The following is a 27,318-nucleotide window of genomic DNA, read 5'->3' as shown; positions in this document are numbered from 1 at the left end:
AAATCCGTTTTGTTATCATTTAACATGAGAGCAACAAACGAAGAGGAAACAACAAAATTACTGAACGTAAACACAGGTCACGTGGAGACGACCCACCGCCCCACCGCAACTCAAACTGCTCTATGCATCAGCCCCAGATTTACTATTATTTCCCAGCCGGGACAATATTAAGTAGTTGCGCCCAGCCACACTTCTGTAACCATAAGCGGGAGAAGGTACTACTCATACATGACTCAACTGCGCATGTGCAAGAGCCAGCCCGCAACTGCTCAAACGAATCTAATTTAAACAGTTGACACATCACGCTCATCGGAGGCAATTTGTTGTTATGAAGCACTAAAGTCTTCCTAAAGCCTTTGACACACTTTGCAGTTGGCAGACACTTGTATGAGCACTGTTTGTTGTTGTATATGGCGGATTTCCTTTGCAACTGAAGTTTTATTTATTTATTTATTCTTTCATGTTTTGTTGCTGCAGTATTATTCTGCAGTAGCAGGATACAGTAATATCCTTTGTTAGACTATTGGTTCTTACCAGTCAAAATCACAAAAATTTAACTGAAAACTAAAACAATGAAAAATTCCCAGAATTCTGAACAATTCCCGGGTTTTTCCCGGATGAAAAAATTCTCGGGTTTTTCCCGGTTTTCTCCCGGTTGTCCCAGGTCGTATACACCCTGACAGTTTTACTCTGCCAGGAAGTTCCATTAGACAGATTGTTTGTCCTATATATATTCTTTCTCCTTATATAAAATTTTAAATGAAATCTGTACACACAACAACATGCTATTCCATTTCATTCCTTGCAGTCAGTTTTAACAGAAGACAGGAAATTTTTATTTACAGTTCATCGGCTTATGATTAGAATCCTACTATAGAATCTGAATTGCCAAAAACTTTATAATCCTACCTGTCAGCAGATTAAAATTACGGTATGCAAAATATTGTCCTGAAGCTACTATCCTCATAGACACAGCAGCTGGAGAGTTCTCTCTTGTGCCCTGTTTACCAATGATCCCAACCAATTTAAACAAGGCTCCAAGTCGGAAAGAGAAGGGAAAGGAAATAAACATAGAGAGGGGGAAGGAAAAGATGGACAGAGGGAGGGAGAGGAGGAGGATATGGACAGAGAGGGGGAGGAGGAGAATGACAGAGAGGGGGGGGGGGGGGAGGAGAGCCAGCCATTGTGGCCGAGCGGTTCTAGGCGCTCAGTCCGGAACCACGCAGCTGCTACAGTCACAGGTTTGAATCCTGCCTCGGGCGTGGAAGTGTGTGATGTGCTTAGGTTAGTTAGGTTTAAGTAGTTCTTAGTCTAGGGGACTGATGACCTCAGATGTTAAGTCCCATAGTGATTTGAACCATTTGAGGAGGAGAATGAAAGAGAGAGAGGGGGAGGATGAGAATGACACAGTGAGGGGGAAGGTGGTGAAAATGGACACAGAAAGAGGGAGGGGGAGGGGGAGGAATGGAGAAAGAGAGGAGGGCAGGAGGAGAGGGAAAGAGGGAGGGTGGATACAGAGATTCGTATATACATTCAATTCCTATACATATTTAGCAACTGCGAAGCATTTCTCGGTTGGCTAGTAATAAATTTAATTAAATTTAATAATAAATAATAAATTTCATTAACCAGTAGCATAAAAAGATCAAACACCAGTGGTGTTGAGTGTATTTAATGGTTGTGCAGGTGGGTCCAAAGAAATCAGTCATCCATTATAGTTTTCAGCTAAGTATTCTGGAACTGACAGTGATTTTATCCGAGAAATTCTGCTATGCAGATGACATTGCAATAGCCACTCAGAGCAAGACATTCGATGAGGGGGAAGCTACTCTGTCAACGGACCTTCAACTTCTTAGCCAGTATTATATGAAATGGAGGCTCTGCCCCAATCCAAATAAAACTGAGGTAAGCGTATTCCACCTGAACAATCATGAGGCAAGACGAGAGTTACAAGTAACATTCTGCAATGAGTGATTGACGCACAACGGCCATCCAAAATATCTAGGAATAACTCTTGACCGGTTACTAATCTATAAAAAACACCTATAAATAACCAGTCAAAAGATAAAAAATCGAAATAACATATTAAGAAAGCTGACTGGAACCTCCTGGGGAACTCAAGCTAACACCCTACACACTGCAGCACAATCTCTTGTTTACTCAGTGGCAGAATACTGCACCCCAGTCTGGTACGAGAGCTCACACACGAACAAAATAGATGTCAAGCTTAATACCACCATGAGGATTGTCTCAGGAACTCTGCAACTGACTCCACTTCCCTGGCTTCATGCCCTTTGCAATATAGCTCCTCCCTCCCTCAGAAGGCAACTAGCAGCTATCCGAGAATGGAAGAAAATTAATGACCCTCTGTCTCTGAAGATATACCTATCTGAAAAATATTGGACCATCTACCAACTACCTGCCTAAAATCCAGGAAACCTATATGGGAAGATGAAGTCCTCAAATTCCCAGAAAGGTACGACATAGCAAGGGAATGGAGGCAATACTGGTCGCTGAATAATCACCATCCTCTCATCACTGATATTGATCCTTCGATACCGGTGGAAGGAATGCAAATGCCCAGAAGAACTCGGTGCAGACTTAATCGTGCGAGGACTAACCACGACAGGTGTAAGGCCTTCTCCACAAATGGAAACTCACTGATGATTCACGATGCAACTGTGGTGCAGAAGAAAAAACAATCCCTCACCTGATCTTCGAATGTCCTGCGAGGAGGTTTGAAGGAGGATGGAGGGATATCATGAATGCTGCTCCACGTGCTGTTCAGTGGGTGACCTGCTTAGATGTGGACTTGTAATAGCTTTAGTGGCTGTCTCGCTAATCTTTCACATATTGTTGTTTGCAATCAATCATTTAATAATATATTTGTAATTTGTTTATTATATTAATTAATAGTATGTGTGCAATTTTACTCTGTAGATGCCATATGCTAAATAAATAAATAAATAAATAAGTGATTTTATCCGAGAAAGACCACAAGCACAAGCATACAAAATCATCTTAGATAATGAAATAATTGCCATATATGTGTTGAGTCTGTAAATGTTACAGGAGGGAAGATGTACAATGATCAGCACTTTTTTCTGTTTTTAAATATGTCCAGTGGTACTACTGCAATTTCACCTTTTGAAGCTAAATACTTGCCAGCCATTTGTCATTTTACAGTTTTTTCAAATGAATTCTCCATTTTATACAATACATATAATGAGACATTCGTAAAATGGTCTACTACTCCACAAGTATACTTCTCATATTAAAAGAGCCGTAAAGCTACATAATTGCCACCAACAGTGTTTGCAACATCCAACAAGACAGGTGAATTTAGGATAACAGCCATTAAATTTCAGCTGGTAAGGCTAAAATATGTTCAACAAATACTGTCTACAAACTTTTGACTGTTAAAAAGAGTATCTATTCTGTGATTTGTTTAAAGCTCTGATCTCAGTTTTTTGTGTTTCTTCTTAGTGGGCTATGAAAGAACACTGTACACTCCATAGAAGTTCAGACATACAGCCTCACCTGTCTTTTGCCAGTCAACAAGAACAGGAACAAAATTTCATTCAAACATGTGCTACGTAACAAATGTTGATGAAATTGAAGTTTATTATCAAAAAGACTGAGACCTATCTAAATTAAAAGGACAAAATATTATTCACCCCTAAAGAGAGCACACTGTTCTCTTTGGAACACTGGGCACAGCATAGAACTGGTTCCAGGCAGCCTTCACCTCAGACATAACTCACAAAAGTTAAGTGATGTGTTTGTGGCGGTCGATTGTATCGAATCAGTAGAGAAAGATAGGTAGACACTGAGATGTAACGAAATGGCAGAAAGGAGCTATCACATTTCGATATGCCCGTTACCGCACAGGCTACAAAACTATTCGATCTGTCGTCGTATCGACACGGACTATCCGACGTATCTACAAGGAATGGTGTACCGCCCACAAGCCGTGTAACGAGGCATGAGAACATTGGTCATAACTGACCGTGGCCTGGAGATGAAAGTCACACCTTGTCAATCAGCACCAGTTTCAAACATGAAAGGACTGCTACTGTGAGTGAATATAGGTCCATCTCTATTAGTTTATGACCGAACACTGTGAAAGCAACTGTATGCAACAGGCACTCGGAGTTGGGTATCTCAGAAAAGGCCACAGGCCACAGCGGTACAGCTGCGCACTTTCAGTCAGCCAAACAACACAAGAGTGGACAGTAGACTGGAGGTCTGTAGTGCGGGCCAATGAGTCGTTACTCTGCCACCTTACAAATGATGTGAAGCACCGAGTGCACAGCAGGACCTGACGAGGCACTTACCTGCAATATGTGGAGGCTGTAGTTCAGGTCGGAGGCAGTACTGTGAGGCCCCTCCATTCAGGCTACGATGAAAAAGAACATTCTCGGTAACTTTTATTTAATTTAATCGTCCGGCAGACCGTTCGCCGGGTGCCGGTCTTTCAATTTGATGCCACTTCGGCGACCTGCAGTCGATGAGGATGGTAGAATGGTGGTGAGGACAGCACCACACCCAGTCCCTGGGCGGAGAAAATTCCCCAACCCAGCAGGGAATCGAACCCGGGCCCAGAGGATTGACAATCAGTCACACTGACCGTTCAGCTACCGGGGCTGGACATTCTCGGTAACCGAGTGTTGCCTCTCTTTCTATATCTTCATTACGAGTATGTTTTTGACACCCCTCTCTTCCCAGATGACAACAACCACATTCACAGGCTAGCTCACACGTGTGCTCGGTTTGACGAACACTTGGACTCACTGTCGCATCTCGACTGGCTCGCGAAATCGCGTAGAAAATGTGTGGGACTATTTGGAACAGAGGGTGAAACACTGCAGTGAATGTGTTTGCAGTCTGGTAGTCCTACCAGATGTAATCACCAGTGGGTTACTTCAGCTACATACAGCATATCTGACGAAACTCACGGACAGCCTCGCTCGTCAATCTGAGACTGTTATCAGGGTGAGAGATGTATGAGATGTGCAAAATACTCTCAGACTTCAAAATGAATCTAACAGTTCCAATTCCAAAGAAAACAGGTGCTCACAGGTGTAAATATTATTGAACATCAGTTGTTATTGTTGCAAAATACTGACACAAATTATTTACAATAGAATACAAATATTGGTAGATGCTGACTCTGGGGAAGGTCAGTTTCGATTCTGGAGAAATATAGCAACATGCAAGGCATTACTAATAATGAATTATCTTGGAAGATAGGTTACGGAAAGGCAAATCGTTGTTTATAGCTACCGCATATTTTAAAAAAAAAGAAGCTTTTGACAACTGGAATACTCTCTTTGAAATTCTGAAGGTAGCAGAGGTAAAATAAAGGGAACGAAAGGCTATTTATGCTTGTACACAAATGAGATGGCAGTTGTAAGAGTCAGGGAGCACGAAAGGAAAGCAGTGGATGAGAAGGGAGTGAGACAGGGTTGTAACATATCAAAGAGGATATAAGATGAATGTCAACAAAAGCAAAACAAAGGTGCTCGAACATAGTCAAATTAGATCAGGCGAGGCCGAGGGAATTAGATTAGGAAACAAGTCGCTACAGGCAGTAGACAAGCTTTGCTATTTGGGCAGTAAAATAACTGATGGTGCCTGAAGTACAGAGAATATGACATTTAGATTAGCAACAGAAAGAAAAGTGTTTCTGAAGAAGAAAAATTTGTCAACATCTGACTTTTCTACAGTTATTTAAATGGATTGTAGCTAGGGATGGAAGTGAAATGTGGGTGAGCAACAGTTTAGGGAAGAAGAGAATAGAAGCTTTTGAAACTTGATGCTACAGAAGAATGCTGAAGATTTGATGGGTATACTGTGTAACTAATGAGGAACTACTGAATAGAAACATGCAGAAAAGAAATTTGTGACAGAACCTGGGTAGAAGAAGGGGTCAATTGGTAGAATACATTCTAAGACATCAAAGGATCACCAGTTGAGTACTGGAGGGAAGTGTGTGTGTGTGGGGGGGTGTAATTGTAGAGGGAGTCCAAGAGATGAATACATAAGCAAATTCAGCTGGATATAGGATGCAGTAGTTATTTGGATGTGAAGAGGTTAGCACAAGATATAGTAGATGGTCTGCATCAAACCAGTCTTTGGACTGCAGACCTCAACAACAACAACAACAAGGCTACAGGTGATGGTACATGGCATGGTTGCAATGTTTCCTGTAAGGGGGGAGGGGGGCAACCTGCTATTTGTCCACTACGCTTACACTCTGCTAGTACTCTTTTTACAAAAAAATAAAGATTCAATTAATATACATTGCATTAATAATATGTACTACATTACAGCACCAAATGTGCAGAGAGAGAGAGAAAAGAGAGAGAGAGAGAGTCAGTCTTCTCACCCTGGACTTTATGAGTGAGAGTACCTTGTAAAATGACACAGAAACAAAGTCTGGTGCCATGTGCGACAGATCCAGTGATGGCATTGCTGCAGCATCCAGCAAACAGAACCACTTTGAAGAACCAGTTGACCTGATACCAGGAAGATTATTCAAACTGCCACGGTGCACACCTTCAACCCAAGATAGTGGGTAGCGCACGCCGCAGAAATTGCTCTGCGCTGGATACACAAAAAGGGAGTTGCTGCTTGGTACCTCAGCTTCATGTATCTGTAAGAAAGAGCACCAAATAATTCAGAGTGTCTAAAATAACTTTCCTGTAATGACCTCACTGGCAGAGAGGCAAATATATTGCAAGAGGTGTAGATCTGTAAACAACTGGAATTGCCTTTCTGTTCTACATTCTTACATGGTAATGAAACATGACACAACATTACGTGAGTAATAATTAAATGTGTCTAACAACAACTATAAAAAATAATAATATTTTTCATCATATTATTATACAAGGTGATTCTTATTAACATACAAAAACCCTGAAGTGATATACATGACACTGAGAAAAGTAATTTAAGACACGTGGGGATGAAAATGTCAGGAAACACCCCAAAAGCGGATGACATATGTTGGACATGTGACGTGACCAGAAGATGTACCTCGCCGCTTATGAACTGGTGGAGCCTATATGTCTATTGCACCTGATCATCCTAACTCAAGTATTCACGTCAGCGTGGCTCTGTGCCTGTATGCGAGACTTTAGCGCGTGGCGGCTCAGGGTTCGAGTCTTGTGTCTAGCAGGCAGTATTTTTTTGTAGTGTGCTACACAATTGTGTGTTTACATTGAGGTAAGATTTATTATTGTATTTACCGGTATCGCAATCTCTGCCGGTTAGTTTCGAAGTACAGAAGAACAGAAACCTGCCATATTGTGTCACAAGAAAATAAGTATATGCCTCTAAATTGCATTGCTATAGTTCAATTCTTTTATCTTGACGGTTTGCACATGCCCGCCCAGACGCGGGAGATTGCTGCATTGCCAGTTGTACGCGCCAAGAGAAGCAGCGCCATAGTATAGTTCGCAGCTCGTCATTCAATATATGTCCCGGAGGACTTTAAAATCTCACGCAAAATAACGACAAACACTGTTGGTATGACTATGAATTACTCATGTTTCATCGAAGTACAATAGGAAATAAACAATTACCACTGTTCTTTATTGAAAAAAAGCGGTTAGTGAGAATGATACAAACACCTTTCCTTGCTATTGCCTTAATTAGGAGGCTTATTGCTTGTTTGACTTAATTAATTAATAGAATATGAAGCAATTGGTATAAAGAATGCTTTTTCCAGACTTTCTATAAAAGAAAGTCTGCTATCAAGACACTGCTTTTGTTCAATTACTTTATTTATGACTGAACGTTTCTAAAACTTAAGGCACTCATCCGTGCTCTGCACTGCAGTCGAGCTCTGGCAACGTCATTCCCTGTTCATTGGCTGACTGTGTTTTGTGACGTCAGATGCGCAGAACGAACCTAAACTCGGCCGCCATCATAAATGACACCCACTTTAGCAGTAAATGATGTACATGTTCTTTGTTGAATAAAGTCTGTAAACAAAAAAGAAGGGACAAAAGGAAAGAAAAACACAGAATTAGAACAGATTTTCTTGGTTCCAGTGAGGACAATAATGTTGTAACTTTTACTATGTTTTCAACAGATAACGTTTACCAAATCTGTTTGAAGACAAAGTAGCCTAGCAGTAGTGCTGCCCCCTACTGTCAAGGGTAGGTAGATAAGCCCACTTGCTGTGTGTGTGGTGAGGTATGTCATGTGGTGACATCACATGTTCAGCATTTGCCATCCACTTTCGGGGTATTTCTTAACATTTGCAGCTCCATGTGTCTCGTATAAAATTTCTTGTCTCAGTGTCATCTACACTGTTTTGGAGCTCCCAAGACATTAATAAGAACCAACCTGTATAAAATGTTAATTTCAAACTGCTAATGACAAAAAATAAATGGGGAAAAGAACACTAATGGTCTATTGTTAAAAGCCATCACACCATTCTCTTGAAACGATATGAGAAAATCGAAAATCAGTGTAGCCACACCAATATCTTTAACTGGATTCATTTTTAAATCGTAACCACAAGGGTGACTAATCTATTAAATTTCAGGTGTGCAACCTTGTTTCTTTTTTTAATATTTCAGCTGTATACTAACCAGACATCTTCTGAGTGAGCTGACATCCTGAAGCTACAGCACTCTGAAGATTGCTAAAAGGCATACTGCCCAAATATTAAAGTAAGCAATAGTGTTTATGTGGTTGCAGAACCAAAATGTAATTCATCAGGCACTAAACTATGAAAACATGAAGATGCATATAATGATGACTGGTTTCAAACATCTTTGTCCATTACTGAACTAATCCTGAGTGATTCTGAACTGTTTAGTGAAATAACATTTTTACGTTCTGAGCTATTCACAGCTGTTCAATTACAAAAATGTGTGTCCTTAATGTAAATCCCTGAAATACACTGAGCAATGTCAATGCACATGGCTGAACATACAAATGTTTGGAGAAGTCTGGAGGAGATTTTATGCACATGCAGATATCAGATGAGTAATGGTGTGGTGGTTTTTTTTCCCCAGCTAGCAAAACATATACAGTGTGAGCCATGCTTTCAGAGGTGATAGTATTAGTGATTCTGAACAAAAATGTCATATGGATATATGTCCTATTCCAAATGGTTTTCAAGATTTAATATCACTTTTGTATTTTTTTTTTTTTTTTTTTTTTTTAAAATAACTCAAAAACCACAACCTCCAGTGAAAACGTGGCATAGTACAAAATTAAACCACATTACATTTCCTATAAAAAAGGTCCTATTCATTTTTTCTCTACGACTAACAGTTTGCCTGTCATGAATTTTCTGTAGCTTAAGTAGCTTCTGTTGCCCAGTTTGAGATAGTTCTCCAATTTGGTAGACCACAAGTGTTCTGTATCATTGTTTGTCTCAACTTCCTCTATGTTACTCTGGTACACTGTAAAAAACTACAATGTTTGATTAATAAGAAAACAAATAACAATGTAAAGGGTGGATGAGAAGTCCCCATACCCCTGTTTAGTATAAAATATTATTGCGCAGGGTGGTAGCTATGTTACTTCTTATCAATTGCTGGAATTCATGTTGACCTGTTTTTTCACGGTCTCAGTCGAGTTTTAATTTGTAGCCATGGCAGATGTGAATGGTCATATTGAGGTGCGCTTAGGAACAAGCGTTTGGGTGTATGAATAACAACACACACGGGAGACAATGAGATAGCTTATGGGAGCATTCCAAGAAATATTTATTAATGCTCCACCTTGAAAGGCAATACATCTGGATTGGGAAAGACAAGCTTTAAGTTTTGGTAGTGTTAAAGATGACAGAGTAGAAGGAAGAAGCCACGAGGAGAAATGTGCCAGAGTCTCTATGTGAAGTTGAAACATAAATGTGCTTCAGAGCTCGGTATACCGAGGACGAAAATGCAAGAGTGCATGAAAAAAGACCTTATGGTCAGAACTTTTCCACTACAATTCATAAACGATTTATCGGATACAGACCAGAATGAGTGTGTTTTAGCATGCTGCACTTTGTTTCAGATGAATGTGTCCTTTATCACAATTCACGTGCTAGAAATATTGTCATTTGGGTCAAAGATAATCCTCGTTAGACAGAAAAGTTAGAAAGGAACCCACCTCATGTAATGATATTGGCAGTGATGATATAACATCAGATGTTACACTATGTTAATGGTGCAAATTACTTCCACATGTTATAAACATAGTTCATACTGCAACTTGAGGAAAGAGGTCTTTCAGAATGCAGCAAGACATAGCTCCTCCTCGCTACACCCTTGCAGCGTGCGAGTTCCTAAATGAACACCCGTGGTTCCTCATCAACACTAGCTCCCTTAAAATGACCACCAAGAACACCTGAACACTCCACAACTGGCAACTGGTTACGGGGAGTCATTAAGACGCATGTATTTGCATATCGTTATGCTACAAACAAACAACTGTGCAGTGCTGCTGTGGATGCGTTTCACACTGCAACACTAGACACAATTAAAAATATGTTACAAAGAACACGGAGGCGTATGGAAATGTGTTTAAAGCACAGTGGGGAACATATCGATATATTGGACATTTAATACGTAAGCAAGTACTTGTGCCAAAACAAGTCAAATCAATTAGCATCTGATACTAGGGGGTACGGGGATTTCTCTGTCCATTAAATGTGTTCTATCTCGGAAACTGTGTGGAATAGGGCACATGTTCATTTGAAGTTTTTTGTTCAGAGTCTTATATACTATCACACCCCAAAGCCTGTACCTTTCTTCCTGATTCACCCTGAATGGTTATCATATGGCTATATATGGTTAGGCACGATTTACAATTCTGAAGTTGTTATCACTGACAAATTCTATAATACGACCTGCCTACATACTAAATATTAAGAGAAACAAATATTAATTTACAATTAGGAACATTTCAGAAAGCACTTCAATGAGGTCCGTTTTTTCCCCCCACACACAAATCTGTGTCAATTAACACCATACTCTATACGTGGTTCTCTAGGGAGAGAAACAGGCGGAGGCTGGAGATGGGAGATGTAGGGACAGGGAGGGTACAGGAAGTCGACAGACGGACACTACGATTATGACAGTGTCACCCATTCGTTACTCAGGAACCAACTGGCGGCAAACACGTTTGATCTCACCTCTCTGTTAGTCTTGCTGAAGACAGAAAAAGCTTCCTCCTGGCTGATGCACGTGACTGAAGCACCTCGAGATGCTGCTAGTTCTCTCATTCCCAGTACAGATGTGTGGTTGTCCTGAAGGTAGGTGAAGGTCCCAGCCTGACCGTCCTCTCCCCAGACAAAGGACTCTGCTACCAGCTTCAGGGCTGCTGTTGCCCCAGATGTGAATATTATGCTGTACTCGTCTGGGCTGGCATTGTAATGCTGCAACACTCTGCAAAAGCACAACACAATAAACAGTAAATGGCATAACTTACAACAACCATAATATAAAAAGTGTAACCCATATTCTTATAGGAGATAGTACTGGTTAAAGCTAGAAAAACTACACAGAAGAGTCAAAGAAACTGGTACACCTGCGTAATATCTCGTAGGGCCCCTGCGAGCACGCAGAAGTGCCGCAACACGACGTGGCATGGACTCGACTAATGTTTGCTGGAGGGAATTGACACCGTGAATCCTGCAGGGCTGTCGATAAATCCGTAAATATGAGGGGGTGGAAAACCTTCAGAACGGCATGTTGCAAGGCATCCCAGATATGCTCAATAATGCTCATGTCTGGGGAGTTTGGTGGCCTGCAGAAGTGCTTAATCTCAGAAGAGTGTTCCTGGAGCCACTCTGTAGCAATTCTGGTCATGTGGGGTGTCGCATTGTCCTGCTGGAATTGAACTGGAAGTCCCTCGGAATGCACAATGAACATGAATGCATGCAGCTTATCAGACAAGATGATTACGTATGTGTCACCTGTCAGAGTCGTATCTAGACATATCAGGGATCTGATAGCACTCCAACTGCATATGCCCCACACCATTAGAGAGCCTCCACCAGCTTCAACAGTCCACTGCTGACATGTGAGATCCATGGGTTCATGAGGTTGGCTCCATACCCTTACACGTCCATCCGCTCGATGCAATTTGATATGAGACTCGTCCAACCAGGCAACGTGTTTCCAGTCATCAACATTCCAATGTGAGTGTTGACAGGCCCAGGCAAGGCATAAAGCTTTGTGTCATGCAGTCATCAGTAGTACATCTACATTTATAATCCGCAAGCCACCCAACAGTGTGTGGCGGAGTGGGTCTTCAGCTCCGAAAGCCCGTATCGATGATGTTTCGCTGAATGGTTCACACACTGATACTTTTTGATGGCCCAGCATTGACATCTGCAGCAATTTGCAGAAGGGTTGCACTTCTTTCACGCTGAACAATTCTCTTCAGTCGTTGTCGGTCTCATTCTTGCAGGACCTTTTCCTGGCCACAGCGATGTCAGAGATTTGGTGTTTTATCGGATTCCTGATATTCCCAATACACTCTTGGAATGGCCATACGGAAAAATCCCCACTTCATTGCTGTGTCCCATCGCTCGTGCGCCAACTATAACACCACATTCAAACTCACTTAAATCTTCATAACCTGCAACTGAAGCAGCATTAATCAATCTAGCAATGGCACCAGACACTCGTTCTCTTATACAGGCATTGCCAACTGCAGCGCCATATTCTGCCTGCTTACATCTCTCTGTATTCAAATACCCATGCCTGTACCAGTTTCCAAGGCACTTCAGTGTACAAACATGTGTATGGAATCTAATACTTGTTAAGAACGAGCCATTTTAATCATGTTGAGTACTGTCCATATTCTTCCTGCTGATCCACAGCTCATTTCTTATTTCTTTTGTTTGTCTCTGTGGTTAATTCTCTGGTTGTGACGCTGTTATTAGACATAACAATATGTCATATTCCAACTATGAAATTAAATCTAAATATGAAAACCAGTGACTGTGTGTTCTGCTTCAGAGCAAACCTTATTACATGTGAGATTAAATGGCATAGTGGAATATACAAGATTCCATTTGTGTGTAGTAATAACTGACGTGTGACATAAAACTTGGACACATTTTCAGAATTGCAACCTCTATTTTTGATGAACTTTAGAAACACTTTGGGAAAACAATAAATACAGGTCTTGTCCAAAAACATGCAATCTGCAACTGCACTGACAATTAGCAACTCTCTGTGGGCTCAGGTGGCCCCTGCTATATATATAACAATGATGGTGCTTCACAAACACTGTTAAATTTACAAATTTTAATGAAACTAATTTTTTATATATATATATATATATATAGACTCCATTGCAAGAGAACAAACATGTAGACCATGAAATGGAGTTCTTGTCTGTGTAGACGACATGGACAATGGATGTGGCTTATGGACAATGAGGCACTGCTCCATTTTCTACACCTCACACAGCAGTAGCTATTAGTGAACAATGGATTGCTGAAGTAGGTCCTGTAGTGTGGCCTCCATGTTTAGTTGACCTCAATGCCCTAGATTTTTTTTTTCTATGGGTAAATTCAAATGCAACAGTGTATTCCACTCGCTGACAGTGTACACATTACAGCTACATCCACACTGTGCATCTGACCAAAACCAAGCTCCACCAAGAGTGTTCAGATGAGTTTATTTTTATTTCAGAAGGATGTGTAAGAATGAATAGTAACCATGTTGAGCATTTCCTGTAATGTCAACAGCCAGAGGCTATCAAAGGACAGAATGGTACATGTTTAAAAGAGTACTTTTTTTCACATGTATGTTTATAGGACTTATTTTCTAGTTTCGACCAGTGCTGTCTTCTGTAAGAATGTAGGACACTTTTTTCTAAACCCTGCGAAGATGTGGTAGGGTCAATTTGACCCCGCTCATTTTGTGTTGTTCTGAGTTCTTTGTTGTGCAGTTGCACACTGTCGAAGTTCTCAGTAGCTCTAATTATTGAACTCCCCTCCATAATGTGTGCACGCACTCAGATGGCTGCCATTCGGGAAAGGAGAAAAATGGGTGCAAATGGTAGGAGGGTATTTTTGACCTTTCCACAGCCACGAAGTACTATTTCTGTGCCATTTTTCAATTTATCTTTTTTCATGAATGTTTTTTGCTGTTTTTAGTCAAAGTGGACAATGAAGAATGGGAGGCTGAGGATATGCGTCATCGGCTGATGGAATTATCAGACAGTGAGAACTTTATGACAGATGACAGTGAAAATAAAGATTGTGTACATGAGCGCAGTAGCAGCAGTGGGGCTGGGCAAGATGGTAGTGAAGGCAGTGACAAAGAAGATAATATGCAACCAAATGGGCTACAAATGCTGCCCACAATGCTGCATTACCAGAATTAGTCGAGCGATCGGAAAATCAGGTACGCAGTTCATTTTATTTTGCTGAAGATGGATCCAAGTGGTGCAAAAATCCACCTCAACAACAAGTTCAGACATGTTCTGAAAATATCATCATGCAGGTACGTGGTGTGAGTTTAGCGGCAAGATTAGCAATGACAGAGCTTGAATGCTGGAGTCTGTTTTGCAATGAAAATATGCTTAGTATTATCTTGAAATACACAAACTTGCTTGTGAAGTAGTTGCAAATTACTATTTTATGAAGGAAATGGCCATGAGTGAGCTGAAGGCTTATATAGGTTTATTGTACATTGCTGAATTTTACCAATCTGGGAGGAAAAACACGGTCGACCTTCAGGCTCCAGATGGAACAGGCGTTTAAAAATCATAAAAGTGAGTTGTGTGCACGGAAGAGAGATGGAGATTAATGGTAAGACAGACTTTGAAACCAGATACAAAACTGGAATACATTTTCAGGTGCAGATGTTGACTCTGATCATGATTTACTGGTTATGAACTGCAGATTAAAACTGAAGAAATTTCAGAAACGTAAGAATTTAAGCACATGGAACCTGGATAAATGGAAAGAACCATAGGTTTTTGACAGTTTCAAAGAAAGCATTAAGCAACAACTAACTGAAATAGAGATAAGGAACACAATATAGGATGAGTAGATAGACTTGAGAGATGAAAATGTGAAGACAGCAGAAGGTCAAAAACACAAAATGACAAGGCCCAGCAGAAATTCTCAGATAATGCATGTGATATTAAGTCCAAATGTTGAAAGGAGAAAATACAAAAATGCAAAGAATGAAACAGCAGAAGGGAACACAGACGTCCAAAAAATGAGATTGCCGGGAAGTGTAAACTGACATAGCAGGAATGACTAGACAAGAAATGCTAAGCTGTAAAAGTATGCGTGACTAGGGAAAACTAAACAAACCTATGGAGAAAAGAGAAGTAACTATATGAATATCAACACCTCCTTTTAGTCGCCTCTTACGAAAGGCAGGAATACCTCGGGCCTATTCTAACCCCCAGACCCGCAGGGGGGATATACGCATTATCCGGCGACTTCATTGAGGTGGTACCGCCATTGCCGGTCCCAAGCCCGGGGCCCCATCTCGCAAGTGATGAGGAAGGAGGAGGGGGAGGAGTAACAACCTCGTAAGAAAACCTGGGTCCATCTGGCTCCGGATCGTAGCACCCAGTTCGGGCACCTACCTAGGCTTACAGGCGAAGCCCGGCCAACGGTCTCGAAGGCGGAAGAGGAACGTCGCTTCCCAACAGCAGAGAGCAGAAGAGCCACTGAAACATATCAGATAGCGGCGGTACTCCACATTAGGGGTGGCTACCAAAGGCGTCTGTGTCCCCATGTCTGGGGTGGCGTGAACACATCTTCTGGGGCTAACAACTTCAGTCGTATAACTGGACGGACACGAGACGTCCCGCCAAAAAATTTTTTAGCTCACGGAATGGATCGCACTTTGGAATCGAGATTACCCCATGGGGACAATCCCCCGTCGACCGAGGTTGACGCAAGCAGGCATTCGAATTCTAGGGGACCTGCCAAAAAGTGCATAAGGGAAGAGTCGGAGCTCCCGAGAACCTCAAAGAAGATTAAAACTAAAAAGACTTTCAGAATTGGAACCATAAATGTACAGACAATGATTGAGACTGGTAAACTTAAACAGGTAATAGATGAGATGAAAGAGAGAAGCATTGGAATATTAGCGATGCAAGAAACAAGATACACTGACGAAGACACAGTGGAGTCAGAAGGCTTCATAATACTGAAGGGGAAACCAGGAGCTAAAGTGGGAAAGGAAAGGCATGCACCTAGATGCTTTGGTACAGGGTTCATAGTAGACAAGATATACGAGGATGGCATAACTGAAATGAAGAGCAGGTCAGAAAGGATATCAACACTGACTTTTCAAGCAGGGAACAAAAAGTATACAATAATAAGTGGACATGCACCTACAAATGACAAGAACAGGAAAGACAAGAAAGTTGCTGATAGTTTCTGGGAAGAGCTAGATGATGCACTGAAAAACATACCATTTAGACACATAAAGATACTAGTAGGAGATTATTATGCACAGACTGGAAGAGAGAAGCAACATAGAGGAGTAGTGGGCGAGTACCCTGCACACCAGCGGACAAACAAAAATGGAGAAAGGCTAATTGAACTGTGTCGAGAACACAAAATGAGATTGATGACAACACACTTTGGAGCCAAACCGTGTAAGAAAAAGACATGGGCAAACCCATGCACCCGCCTTGGGGAATTCCGAATTGACCACATAGCAATCAGCTGGACAAATGCTAGAGAGATCATGAACACAAAGGTCAGGAAGAACACAAGAATAGAATCGGATCACTATCTTACAGAAGTTAAGTGCCTCTGGATTCCAAACAGGGACAGACGAACAGAAGAACAGAAAACATAAAGGTAGACAGAGACAAATTAAGACACAATCGATCCAGATATGAGGAAGGAATTGAATCATTCAATGAATGGGACGACATGAATCAAAATATGGCGAAACAGGCTGAACTATGGGGAAAGCAAGAAAAGAAACTGAAGCACTGGTAGTGGAACAAGGAATGTGAGGAAGCGGTAGAGGCTCGCAGGAAAGCCTGGAGAGACTGGAGCAGCAACAAGGACCCAGAAAAATGGGAAGTTTTCTTAGGAGCAAGAAAGGAAGCAGCCCAAACAATCAGATGGACCAGAAGACAGAAGATGAAGCAGGAACTGGACGAGATTGAGACCAACTTCAGGAAAAACAACAGCAGACACTTTTTCGGGAAATTCAAAAAGAGTGTGATTGGATACAAGGGCAGAGAACTGTTTATAAGAGATAAGAAAGGGGAGCTGGCTGTCAGTGCGAAGGAGAACTGTCAGATTTTTGCAGAATACTTTCACGACCTGTTGAACTGTGAACCACCTGAAGAAGAGCTGGAACTGGGGACTGACACAGAAGAGAGAGAGCCACGCCCTCCAACCAGGGATGAAGTTGCACATGCCATAAGCGATCTAAAGAATAATAAGGCAACTGGAGAAGATGGTATAGCAGCCGAGATGATAAAGTGGGGAGGCAACAAAGCAATAGACAACATGACCAACATAATTCACCAGATCTGGAGGACAAAGAAGTTACCAGAAGGATGGAAGAATGCAATTGTAGTACCAATACATAAGAAGGGGGACAAGAGAGATGCAAACAACTACAGAGGAATATCGCTACTAGAGGTCGGATACAAGGTGCTGTCAAAACTATTGCCCAAGAGAGTAGAAGAACAGGTAGAAAGTACAGCTGGCGACTACCAAGCGGGATTCAGGAAGGGATGAGGCTGTATAGAACAGATATTTATCCTGAAGCAACTGATAGAACATAGGGCCTTAAAAAGCAAAAAGACAGTAATAACCTCCATCGACAGACAGACTCTTGTTAGGATCCTGAAGAACAGAGGACTTGATGGAACTGCACAAGAACTCATAAAAGAAATTCTGACAGACACAAAAGCAAGGGTGAGATTCAGAGGAGCACTGTCAGAAGAATTTGAGATCAAGACTGGTGTTAAACAGGGAGATGGATTGTCACCATTGTTGTTCAATATTGCACTGGACGAAGTGATCAGGCAGTGGAGAGCAATAAATGAGGAAATGGGAATACCAAAGACCCATGTGGGGGACAAAAAGGACAACAGGTCTCAAATGGACTGCCTAGCCTTTGCAGATGACATAGCAATAGTAAGTGAGACGGAAGAAGACGCAAAGACACAACTTGACAAGTAAGGTAGCCAGAAAGGTGCGGCTGAGGATCGCCTATAACAAGACAAAGACATTAAACACTACTGCAGACTGGGAAACAACGGAAGGCACTGTGCAAATGGTGGACAACTTTAAATACCTGGGAGAATTTATAACAGGAAGGAACAGGAGCAAGGAGGGAATAACAGATAGGATAAAGAAGATGACGTCAGCCTTCTGCATGAGGAGAGAGGTATACAATAAAAAGAATATATCCACAGAGGTAAAGATGAGCCACTACAAGGCAACAGTGAGGAATGCAGTATTATATGCTGCTGAGATGATGACACTAGGAAGAAATGGGGCAGAGCAACTAGAGAAAGAAGAGAGGAAAATACTGAGAAAAATACTAGGTCCCAAAAGAGGTGGAGAGAGGTGGATGCGAAGACCTAGGGAAGAATTGTACCGGAACATGAGAACAATATCCGGGGAAATCAGCCTCAAAAGGGCAAGGTTTGCTGGACATGTAGTTAGGATGAGTATGGACAGAATGACAAAGAGTGTGGGAAACAACAGGGAGGACAAGGGGAAAGACAGGAACCAAGTGGACTGTTGAACTTCGGAAGGACTGGTTGGGATTGGGGATCGAGGTCGAAGGAAAGGAAAATTGGAGGAACAAATATACACCGACAAATATGCCGGAGATCAATGACAGAGAAGAATACAGGAAAAGATTAGAATGTCACCAGTGGAGCCGCCAGGAGAAACGGAAACTGAAGATCTCGGAAGAAGAGCGGGAGAGGAGAAAAGAAAGAATGAAGAGGTTCTGGGAGAAGAAGAGGAAAATGCAGTCCACGAAGGGGCTACCCGTGGTCCTACAGAGGCCGTAAAGCAAGAAGAAGAAGAAGAAGAAGAAGGATATTAACACCTCAGGTGGTATGCCAGTACTAAGCAAAGGAGGGAAAGCTGAAAGGTGGGAGGAGTATATAGAAAAATTATACAAAAGATACAAGGTGTCCCACATACAACCAGCACACCTCACATACCGTATGATAATCTGAAGTCGAATTGCTTGTGAAGTGACAACACTGTCTCAAAAGTTGGCTACACTGTGTTTTATCAGACAGTTGAGTGCTGCTGTATGTTCACATGCCAGTTGCCATCAGGAGCTCATACTGCTAAGTTGTTACAGAAATGGGGCAGTTTGCATTAGAACGGCAAACTGATATTGTGAAATGTGACATAATGACAGGCTACATCGAGGAGTGTAAATAAACAACTTCAAGTGAAGTATACCGGTAGGAAGTTCCGGACGACCAGCACTATTCGAGATCTGCAAAAGAAATAGAGAACTGTAGGATCCATTCAGAATGTGCAGAGGAATAGGCACTGACAGCAAGAACCCCTGAAATTGTAGACAGAATCTGCACGGACTTTATGAGAAGACCCTGCAAGTCAGTAAGGAGGTTACCACAGCAGGCTGGTGTATCTCGTACACAGTGTTGTCATGTGCTAACTGAGGATCAGGAGAAAAAAAGAGGTTGTTATTGTAACTGGCTATCAACATAAATTACTAACAGTTATTTGGACTATTTGCTTTGCTTCATGACAGATACCTGGTTTCATTTGTTGGGTTATGTAAACTCCCAGAATAGCAGATACCAGTTGCAGGATATCCCATCCCACATATTCTGCACATGGACCTCTCCACTCAGAGAAGATAGGTGTTTGGTACACACTGTCCAGAATGTGCATTATTCACCCCATATTTTTCAATTACACCTTAAACAGTGCCCAATATCTATGCACAATTAAGACATGTAGAGAAGCTGTATGCAATATTCTAAAAGTATCAAACAGCCACTCTCACATCCAATCAAAGTATAGCCCGTATCACCGTGTCCCCTGAAGACGGGCTTGTCAGTATACACATCTGACCCCTGAGGTCCCTGAACTTAACACTGTGTGAGCTTTATTTACGTGGCACACTAAAAAGCAAAGAGTGTGCTGACAATCCTCACACAGTAGATGATCTTAAATGGAACATTACTAGAGAAATTAACATCACACCTGCAGAATTACAATGTGTTGCTCGTAACATCATCACATGAAGTCAGCGATGCCTGGGTGCCCTTGGCCACCACTTCTGGCACCTCTTATAAACAGTAACTACATTTTTTTAAAGTTACTATTATCTATTCTTGTTTAGTTAGTTGATTGTTACTTGAATCTCTGGCATGATACGTATCTGTTTTATGTGAATATTACTGAACTATCAGTTTAAAAAGTGATGGTTGCAAAATACAGACAAAAATTATTTAGAGAAGAATGGAAAAACTGATCCCAGGGAAGATCGGTTCAAGTTTCAGAGAAATACAAAAACATGTGAACTCTTACTGACACATAGCCTGAAGAGAGGCAAAACTACATTTATAGCATTTGTAAACTTAAAGAAATCTTTTGACAATGCTGAATGGCATAAACTTTTTGAAATTCTGAAGGTAGCAGGGGTAAAATACAAGAAGCAACAAGTTATCTACAACTTACACAGAAACCAGACTGCCTTGAAGAGCATGTTAGTTAGTCAGTCAGTCAGTCAGTCAGTTTGTTTGTTTCGTGTTCCATGAATCATTTCAATGATAAATCCTAAAGATGTGGAACAACTCATTTTACATTCACATCACAAATTAATTTGTAAATGTGTCTACATGAGTTAGTAATTCCCATCCACGACTGTTTACATATTACAGCAACAGAAATTATTACTGCAGGATAAAATGAGTTGTCAAGGAGAAACTACCTAGTTTGTTTTCAATTTTACTCTGCTGTCTGTCAAACATTGTATCGGTGGGTAAGTTATCAAAAATATTAGCTGCAGCATTTGAACCACTCTTTGTGCTAAGGACAACATTAATGGGGAGTAATGAATACCATTTTTCTTCTGGTATTGTAATTATGTACATCATTGTACCTTTTCAACTGCAGTGGATCATTTACAACAAACTTCACGAGGGAATAAATATCAGAACACCAAACTCCTTAAACAGATGTCTACAAGATAATCATGGGGGAGCGCCACATATTCTTACAACACATTTTTGAGCAATGAACACTTTCTTTCTTAAAGATGAGTTACCCCAGAGCATTATTCCATATGACATTACTGAATGAAAATAGTCTCTTCTCAAGATTTGCAATGATTCTAAGTGCAAATGTTCTAAGAGTTCTACGAGTTCCAAAAGGTTTTTTAGTTTAAATTCTCATCAATATGACCACCTAAGAATTTCGAAGTTTCCACCCTATTTAATATTTGCTCAGCATTTGTTGCACTTATCACTGGTGTAGTACCCGTACATGTACAGAACTGAATATGTTGCATCTTTTTAAAATTGAGGGTGAAAGTATTCGCAGAAAACCAGTCAATGATACTTTTAAGAGTTTGTTTACCATTTCTTGTTTCTGTATGTATGCTGGGGTTGATTACAATACTAGTGTCATCAGCAAAAAGAATTAATTATGCTTATTGTACATTAGATGGAAGATGGTTTACATGTATGAGGAACAATAGTGGGCCCAAGACTGAGCCTTGGGGAACTCATATGTGATTTCTCCCCAGTCAGAATGATGTCCCCAGACTATATTGCTTTAATTATTAAGTACAACTTTCTGCATTCTTTTGGTTAGATATTACATTATCCATTGGTTGGCTATACTATCAATCCCATAAAACTTCAACTTATCTAGGAGAATACTGCGATTCCCACAGTTAAATAACTTAGTTAGATCACAGAAATACCATCCAACACTATTTTGCTATTTAATGCTTGTAAACTTTGTGAGTGAACATGTAAATGGCATTCTCAGTAGAGCAATTCATCTGAAATCCAATCTGTTATTTGCTGAGGATATTATTGTTGCTCAGATGAGATACTATTTTCAAATACATCACCTTCTCAAAAATTTTGAAAAATGATATCGGCAGTGAAACAAGTCAGTAGTTAATGACATCTCTCCTATCATTTCTCTTAAAGAGGTGTTGGACAACGGCATATTTCAGTCTTTCTTGAAAAATGCCTTCTGTTAGTACTGCATTACATATTTCGGACAAGACAGGGCTTATCATATGGGAACAATCTTAAGCAGTCTATTGGAAAAACTATCAAAATGAATTTTGGGTTGTCCAATCTCTTGTTTCAGTACTCTCCATATAGCCTTAAGTCTGTTGCCAAACTTACTGATTTCTGATATATGTGCATGTTTCTTGATTGTTTCATAACTTTTCTTAGTAGTTTTGAGTAGTTTTGTAGTGTGCAACTACCGCAGGATCTCTACTTGCTCTTGCCAACAGATACACTTCCGTTTTCCTTGCACAAGATACTTTAATCCCTCTACTGATCCACGGCTTTTTTACATCGCTGTTCAATGTCCTTTCACATTAGCTTATGTGAAAAGCCGTTCTCAAATAATGATATGAAGTTATCATGGAATAGATTAAATTTTATGTTAGTATTTTATTCATTGTAAAAGTCATCCTGGGCCATCTCAGGTAAACTGTTCCTAAAAGCATTTGTGTTGGAGTGACTAATTATTACAACTGATTGCCACTGAGGAGTATTCATACTGCAAGGCTCTATCTTATTTACCCTAACTGAGCTCCACGATCAGAAAGTATTTGTTACTGGGAAAACAGTTATTTTCTTGCTTTGAGTTTCACCAAAGAAAACATTATCAGTCAAGATCCTTTACCCACCTGTGTTGGAAAGTTAATTACTGAGATCAAACTGCAGGACTCAAATAAGGTTTTCCTGTTTAAATCCTTTTGAACATTTACACTGACATCACCACAGACTATTAACTGCTTGCTGCTCTACAACAGATAAGTGAAGTAGTAGTTGAGAAGAAAAAGAGACATGACTTTAGCCTCTCTCTAATGTTATTCAATCTGTACATCAGCAGGCAAAAGAGGAACCCAATGCATTTGTGCAGCAAAATAAGTGACGAAGGCCTTCGGTATCTAGTGCCTTATAATCCAGCCACACAACAGGGTGCTGTCAGCTGCTGCCCTGTTAAGACGCCTGAAACTCAACTGCAGCCCATTCAGCCTGTGACAGGCGCTACAGTATCTGCAGACATCACATCTGCCAGATACGGCACTGCTGTGCCAGCACTAGCTTGCCTCCAGCTGCATCGTGCTAGACAATTTCTTAGTACTCCTCTGCTAGACGGCCTTTACAGAACGCCGCACAGCAGCCAACGCGAATTCCCATCCCGACAGTGACGTCTCGACTCACCAGCGCGAGTGCAGCCGACCTACTTGTCAGAGCGCAGCACTCACCAGGGGAACTGCACGCAGTGCCAATATCTCCGTACAACCCCGCCCACGGCAGTGTTATTCGGGCTGAAACCTTCACAACTGTAACTGTGTCAGTGACAGACTTTCAATGTATTAGGACAATCTTTTCATTGCCTTCACTTGAAAGTGGTTTTCTGTTGTTACCAAGCGCCAACTGTTGACGTGAACTGTCTGTGTCAGAAATAAAGTTCTATTTTTCTTGGGTACCTGAGCATGTTTCTCTTCTCATGTGTGTATCACCTGTGATGGGATACTATGTGGCTGAAGTAAAGAGAATTTGAAATGCAGACTGGGAGTAGCGAGAAAATAATTTTTCATGAAAGGGAAATTTGTTAATATTGAAAAATTGTAAGGGAATCTTTTTTGACGGTATTTGCATGGAGTATAGCCTTGCGTGAAAGTGAAATGTGGACAATAAGCAGTTCAGAAAACAAGAGAATATACATTTTTGAAATGTGGTGTAACGGACGAATGATGAAAATTAGGTGGGAAGATCGAATAATTAATGGTGAGGTACTGAATTAAATTAACGTTAGCATGGACAATCACATTAAACCAGTATTTAGACTGAAGATAACAACAATATTTGTATTCTGTTGCTCTGCCTAATGGCGCAAAAAAAAAAAAAAAAAAAAAAAAGAAAAAAGTCTGATCATTATCTTATCACAGCTACCAAAAATAAATTGTGACACACAATGTTTTGTACTTACCTGAATCGTACTTGATCCACAACATCTGTACAATAGCGGCTGCATGTACTTAAAGAATGAGGATTTCCATACACATTAGACAAAAGATCCTCTTGCACAGCTTTAATTTGACTCTCAGAGTATAGCGTCGCTCCCACATGGTCCAAGTAGCAAACATCTGCAATTTTCAAAACAATGTCATTGTAAACGAAGTATTTTTTTTTTAAGTTTATACCCAAATTAATCATTATGAAGGTGATTTTACTGTTCAAAAGTCTATTCTTTGCTGTTTTAATACCTGATGCATGACAAAGGATTTAGGGTAGGCCACAAAGAAATAATGGTGGAACCGATGACATGTAAACACAACTCTAGTGTGATGAACATCAATGCAGTCAAGGATTTCATTAGTTTTGTTTGGCGGTTTTGTTTGGCAATGGAAGTTCTGGTGGAAAATAAATAATTTAGGAGTAAAAATAACAACTCACCAACAAAACCATATGGAGTTCCCAGGATTGTTTGCATGTATTTGTTGACTTAACACTTCTACTATTAGGTGAGTCGTTTGTTACTCTTACTTTTAAATAAGTTTTGTTTGATTGGATGTGATACTGGAAAGCTCTGGATGGAATACTAATAATGCAGAGGACTTAAATAAAAAACACTAAACATATAACAGGTACAGGGGCAACTGACAGGTTTATAGCTAAGGTTTTGGGCACTGTTCTTCTTCAGATGTAATTAATATATAACAAACATACATATGCACAGCTACATCAGTAGCTCTGAACAGAGCCACTGTCTGAAAGCTCAGCTGCATTATCGGTCTAGTTTATATGCTGGTTGGCAGCTCCATGACACAGCTTTTGTTTGGTATGTTACTTGATTCACGGACTGCTGTATATGCACAACAGTTCATTATGATGTATCAACTTGTTACATAATACATGAGACACATATTACAGGTGTTTCTATGGCTACCTTCTGACCATTAGGATGTTTCTGCATCTACATCTACAGTCGTACTCTGCAAATCACTGAAAACTGCATGGCAGAGAGTACGTCCCATTGTACCAGTTATTAGGGTTTCTTCCCGTACCATTCATGTATGGAGGGTAGGAAGAATGATTGTCTGAATGCCTCTGTATGTGCTATAATTATTCTAATCTTGTCCTCACAATCCCTATGTGAGTAATACATGGTTGTAGCATACTGCTACAGTCATCATTTAAAGCCAGTTCTTGAAACTTTGTTAGTAGATCGACTTGGGAAAGTTTAGCTCTGTCTTCAAGAACCTGCCAGTTCAGTTTCTTCAGCATCTCTGAAACACTCTCCCTGGGGGTCAAACAAACCTGCGACTATTAGTGATACCCTCCTCTGTATACATTCAGTATCCTCTGGTAATCCTACTTGATTCATGTACACCTGAGCAACATTCTAGCATGTTAGTCATTTGTAAGCAATCTCCTTTGCAGGCTTACTGTGCTACCCTAGCATACTACTAGTAAACTGAGGTCTACCATCTGCTTCAATGGTGACTCATTGATATTACAGTCATAGGATACTACATTTTTTTCATTTTGTAAAGTGCACAGTTTAATGTTTCTGAACATTTAAAGCAAGTTGTCAATCTTTGCACCACTTTGAAATCTTATCAAGATCTGACTGAATATTTATGCAGCTTCCTTCAGATAGCACTTCATTGTGGATAAAGCATCATCTGCCAAAAGTCGGAGGTTACTATTAATAATGTCTGCAAGATCATTAATTTATAACATGAACAGTAAGGGCCCCAACACATTTCCCTGCAGCACACCGGAAGTTACTTCTACATCTGACAATGACTCTTCATCCGAAATAACATGCTGTGTCCTCCCTACCTAAAGATCCTCAATCCAGATCACAAATTTTGCCTGATACCCTGTACGACTGAACTTTTGACAATAAACATAGCTGTGGTACTGAATTGAATGCTTTTCAGAAATCAACAAATACTGCATCTACCTGACTGCCTCAATCCAAAGCTTTCAACATGTCATGTGCGAAAACTGCAAGTTGGGTTTCACATGCTAAATGGGGCAGGAGGTACTTAGTACGATATGACGTCATGTTAGTGTTTTTTCCCGTTCCAATTGTAAACCCTATGGCACCTGAGAAGAATGACTACTTAAATTACTTAAATGTTTGCTGTAAATAGTCTAACCTTGTCTTCACAGAGCATTTGAGAGCAATATGCAAGTGGCTGAAGAACATACATAGATTTTTCAATTAATATGGTAGATAGGTAGGTAGATTAAAGTTCAATGTCCTTTCAACCGTGAAGTCATTAGAGATGGAGCACAAGTTCAGATTAGCAAGGAGTGGGAGAGGAAATCGGCCATGCTCTTTTCAATAGAACTGGCTTGGTATTTGCCTGGAGGAAAATCATGGAAAACCCAATTCAGGATGGCCAGCTGGGGATGTGAACCATTGTTCTCCCGAATGCCAGCCTAGTTGCTGACCACTGCACCTCCAATATTGATTTGACAAATTTTGATAGCAGGTACAAAGTTTAGAGCTGGGTAGAAAAGGTGTCCTGAAAAGAATAGCACGAGTCCATGTGGTGTGTCAAATTCATTTTAGCCAGGAGATCTTCAAGATTATCTGGCTGCTTCTGCTTCTTGTCTCTTGATAGTTGCCTCACAGCAACTGTTCTTTAGCACCATCCAGAGGACACATGAGACTTAAGACAGATTATTGATAACTTTGAACTTCTAGAGTTGAACAATATATTCCCCATCCAGCAAATGAGATTTACGATCAAAGAATACACTCTTATCACAGCCAGGATTCTTACTGAAAATTACTTCGCTGTCATCGATGCATGCAACAAAAATGTCTTGCACAATACTTGAAATTGCCCTGCATCCAGTTGACGCTCCCTGGACTTGACCAGGCTCACGCAATTTGAATTACCCTGAATCACATCCAAACAGGCCATGGAAGATGTGCAGAAACACTCCACAAGTGAGGCAAATCAAGATCACCATTCTGTGACAGTGGTGTGTAACAATAAATAGTTGCCCATGTTGTATCAACATGTCCTGCATGTGACTAGAAGAGTCCAAAGTGTGATAGACTATATATGAAATGCTTTTTATTAACCTGCAAATATTGTC

At 40.7% G+C, this 27,318-nt stretch overlaps 1 protein-coding gene across 1 annotated transcript in view; it reads right to left on the bottom strand.

Moving 5' to 3' along the window:
* LOC124552479 (molybdenum cofactor sulfurase 2) overlaps positions 1–27,318 on the bottom strand; it is a 162,196-nt gene that overhangs the window by 98,392 nt on the left and 36,486 nt on the right. Inside the window, exons 2-4 of the mRNA XM_047126760.1 lie at positions 24,182–24,338; positions 11,153–11,405; positions 6,416–6,658 (exon numbers count right to left, since the gene is read on the bottom strand). Of these exons, the coding sequence (XP_046982716.1) occupies positions 6,416–6,658; positions 11,153–11,405; positions 24,182–24,338 (653 nt within the window). The remainder of the gene's footprint in view (positions 1–6,415; positions 6,659–11,152; positions 11,406–24,181; positions 24,339–27,318) is intronic.

This window comes from Schistocerca americana, chromosome 10, assembly GCF_021461395.2.
Source record: "Schistocerca americana isolate TAMUIC-IGC-003095 chromosome 10, iqSchAmer2.1, whole genome shotgun sequence".
NCBI classification, from domain to species: Eukaryota; Metazoa; Arthropoda; class Insecta; order Orthoptera; family Acrididae; genus Schistocerca; species Schistocerca americana.
Note: the sequence above shows the minus strand (reverse complement) of the source record. Positions and strands in the feature narration are given on the sequence as shown.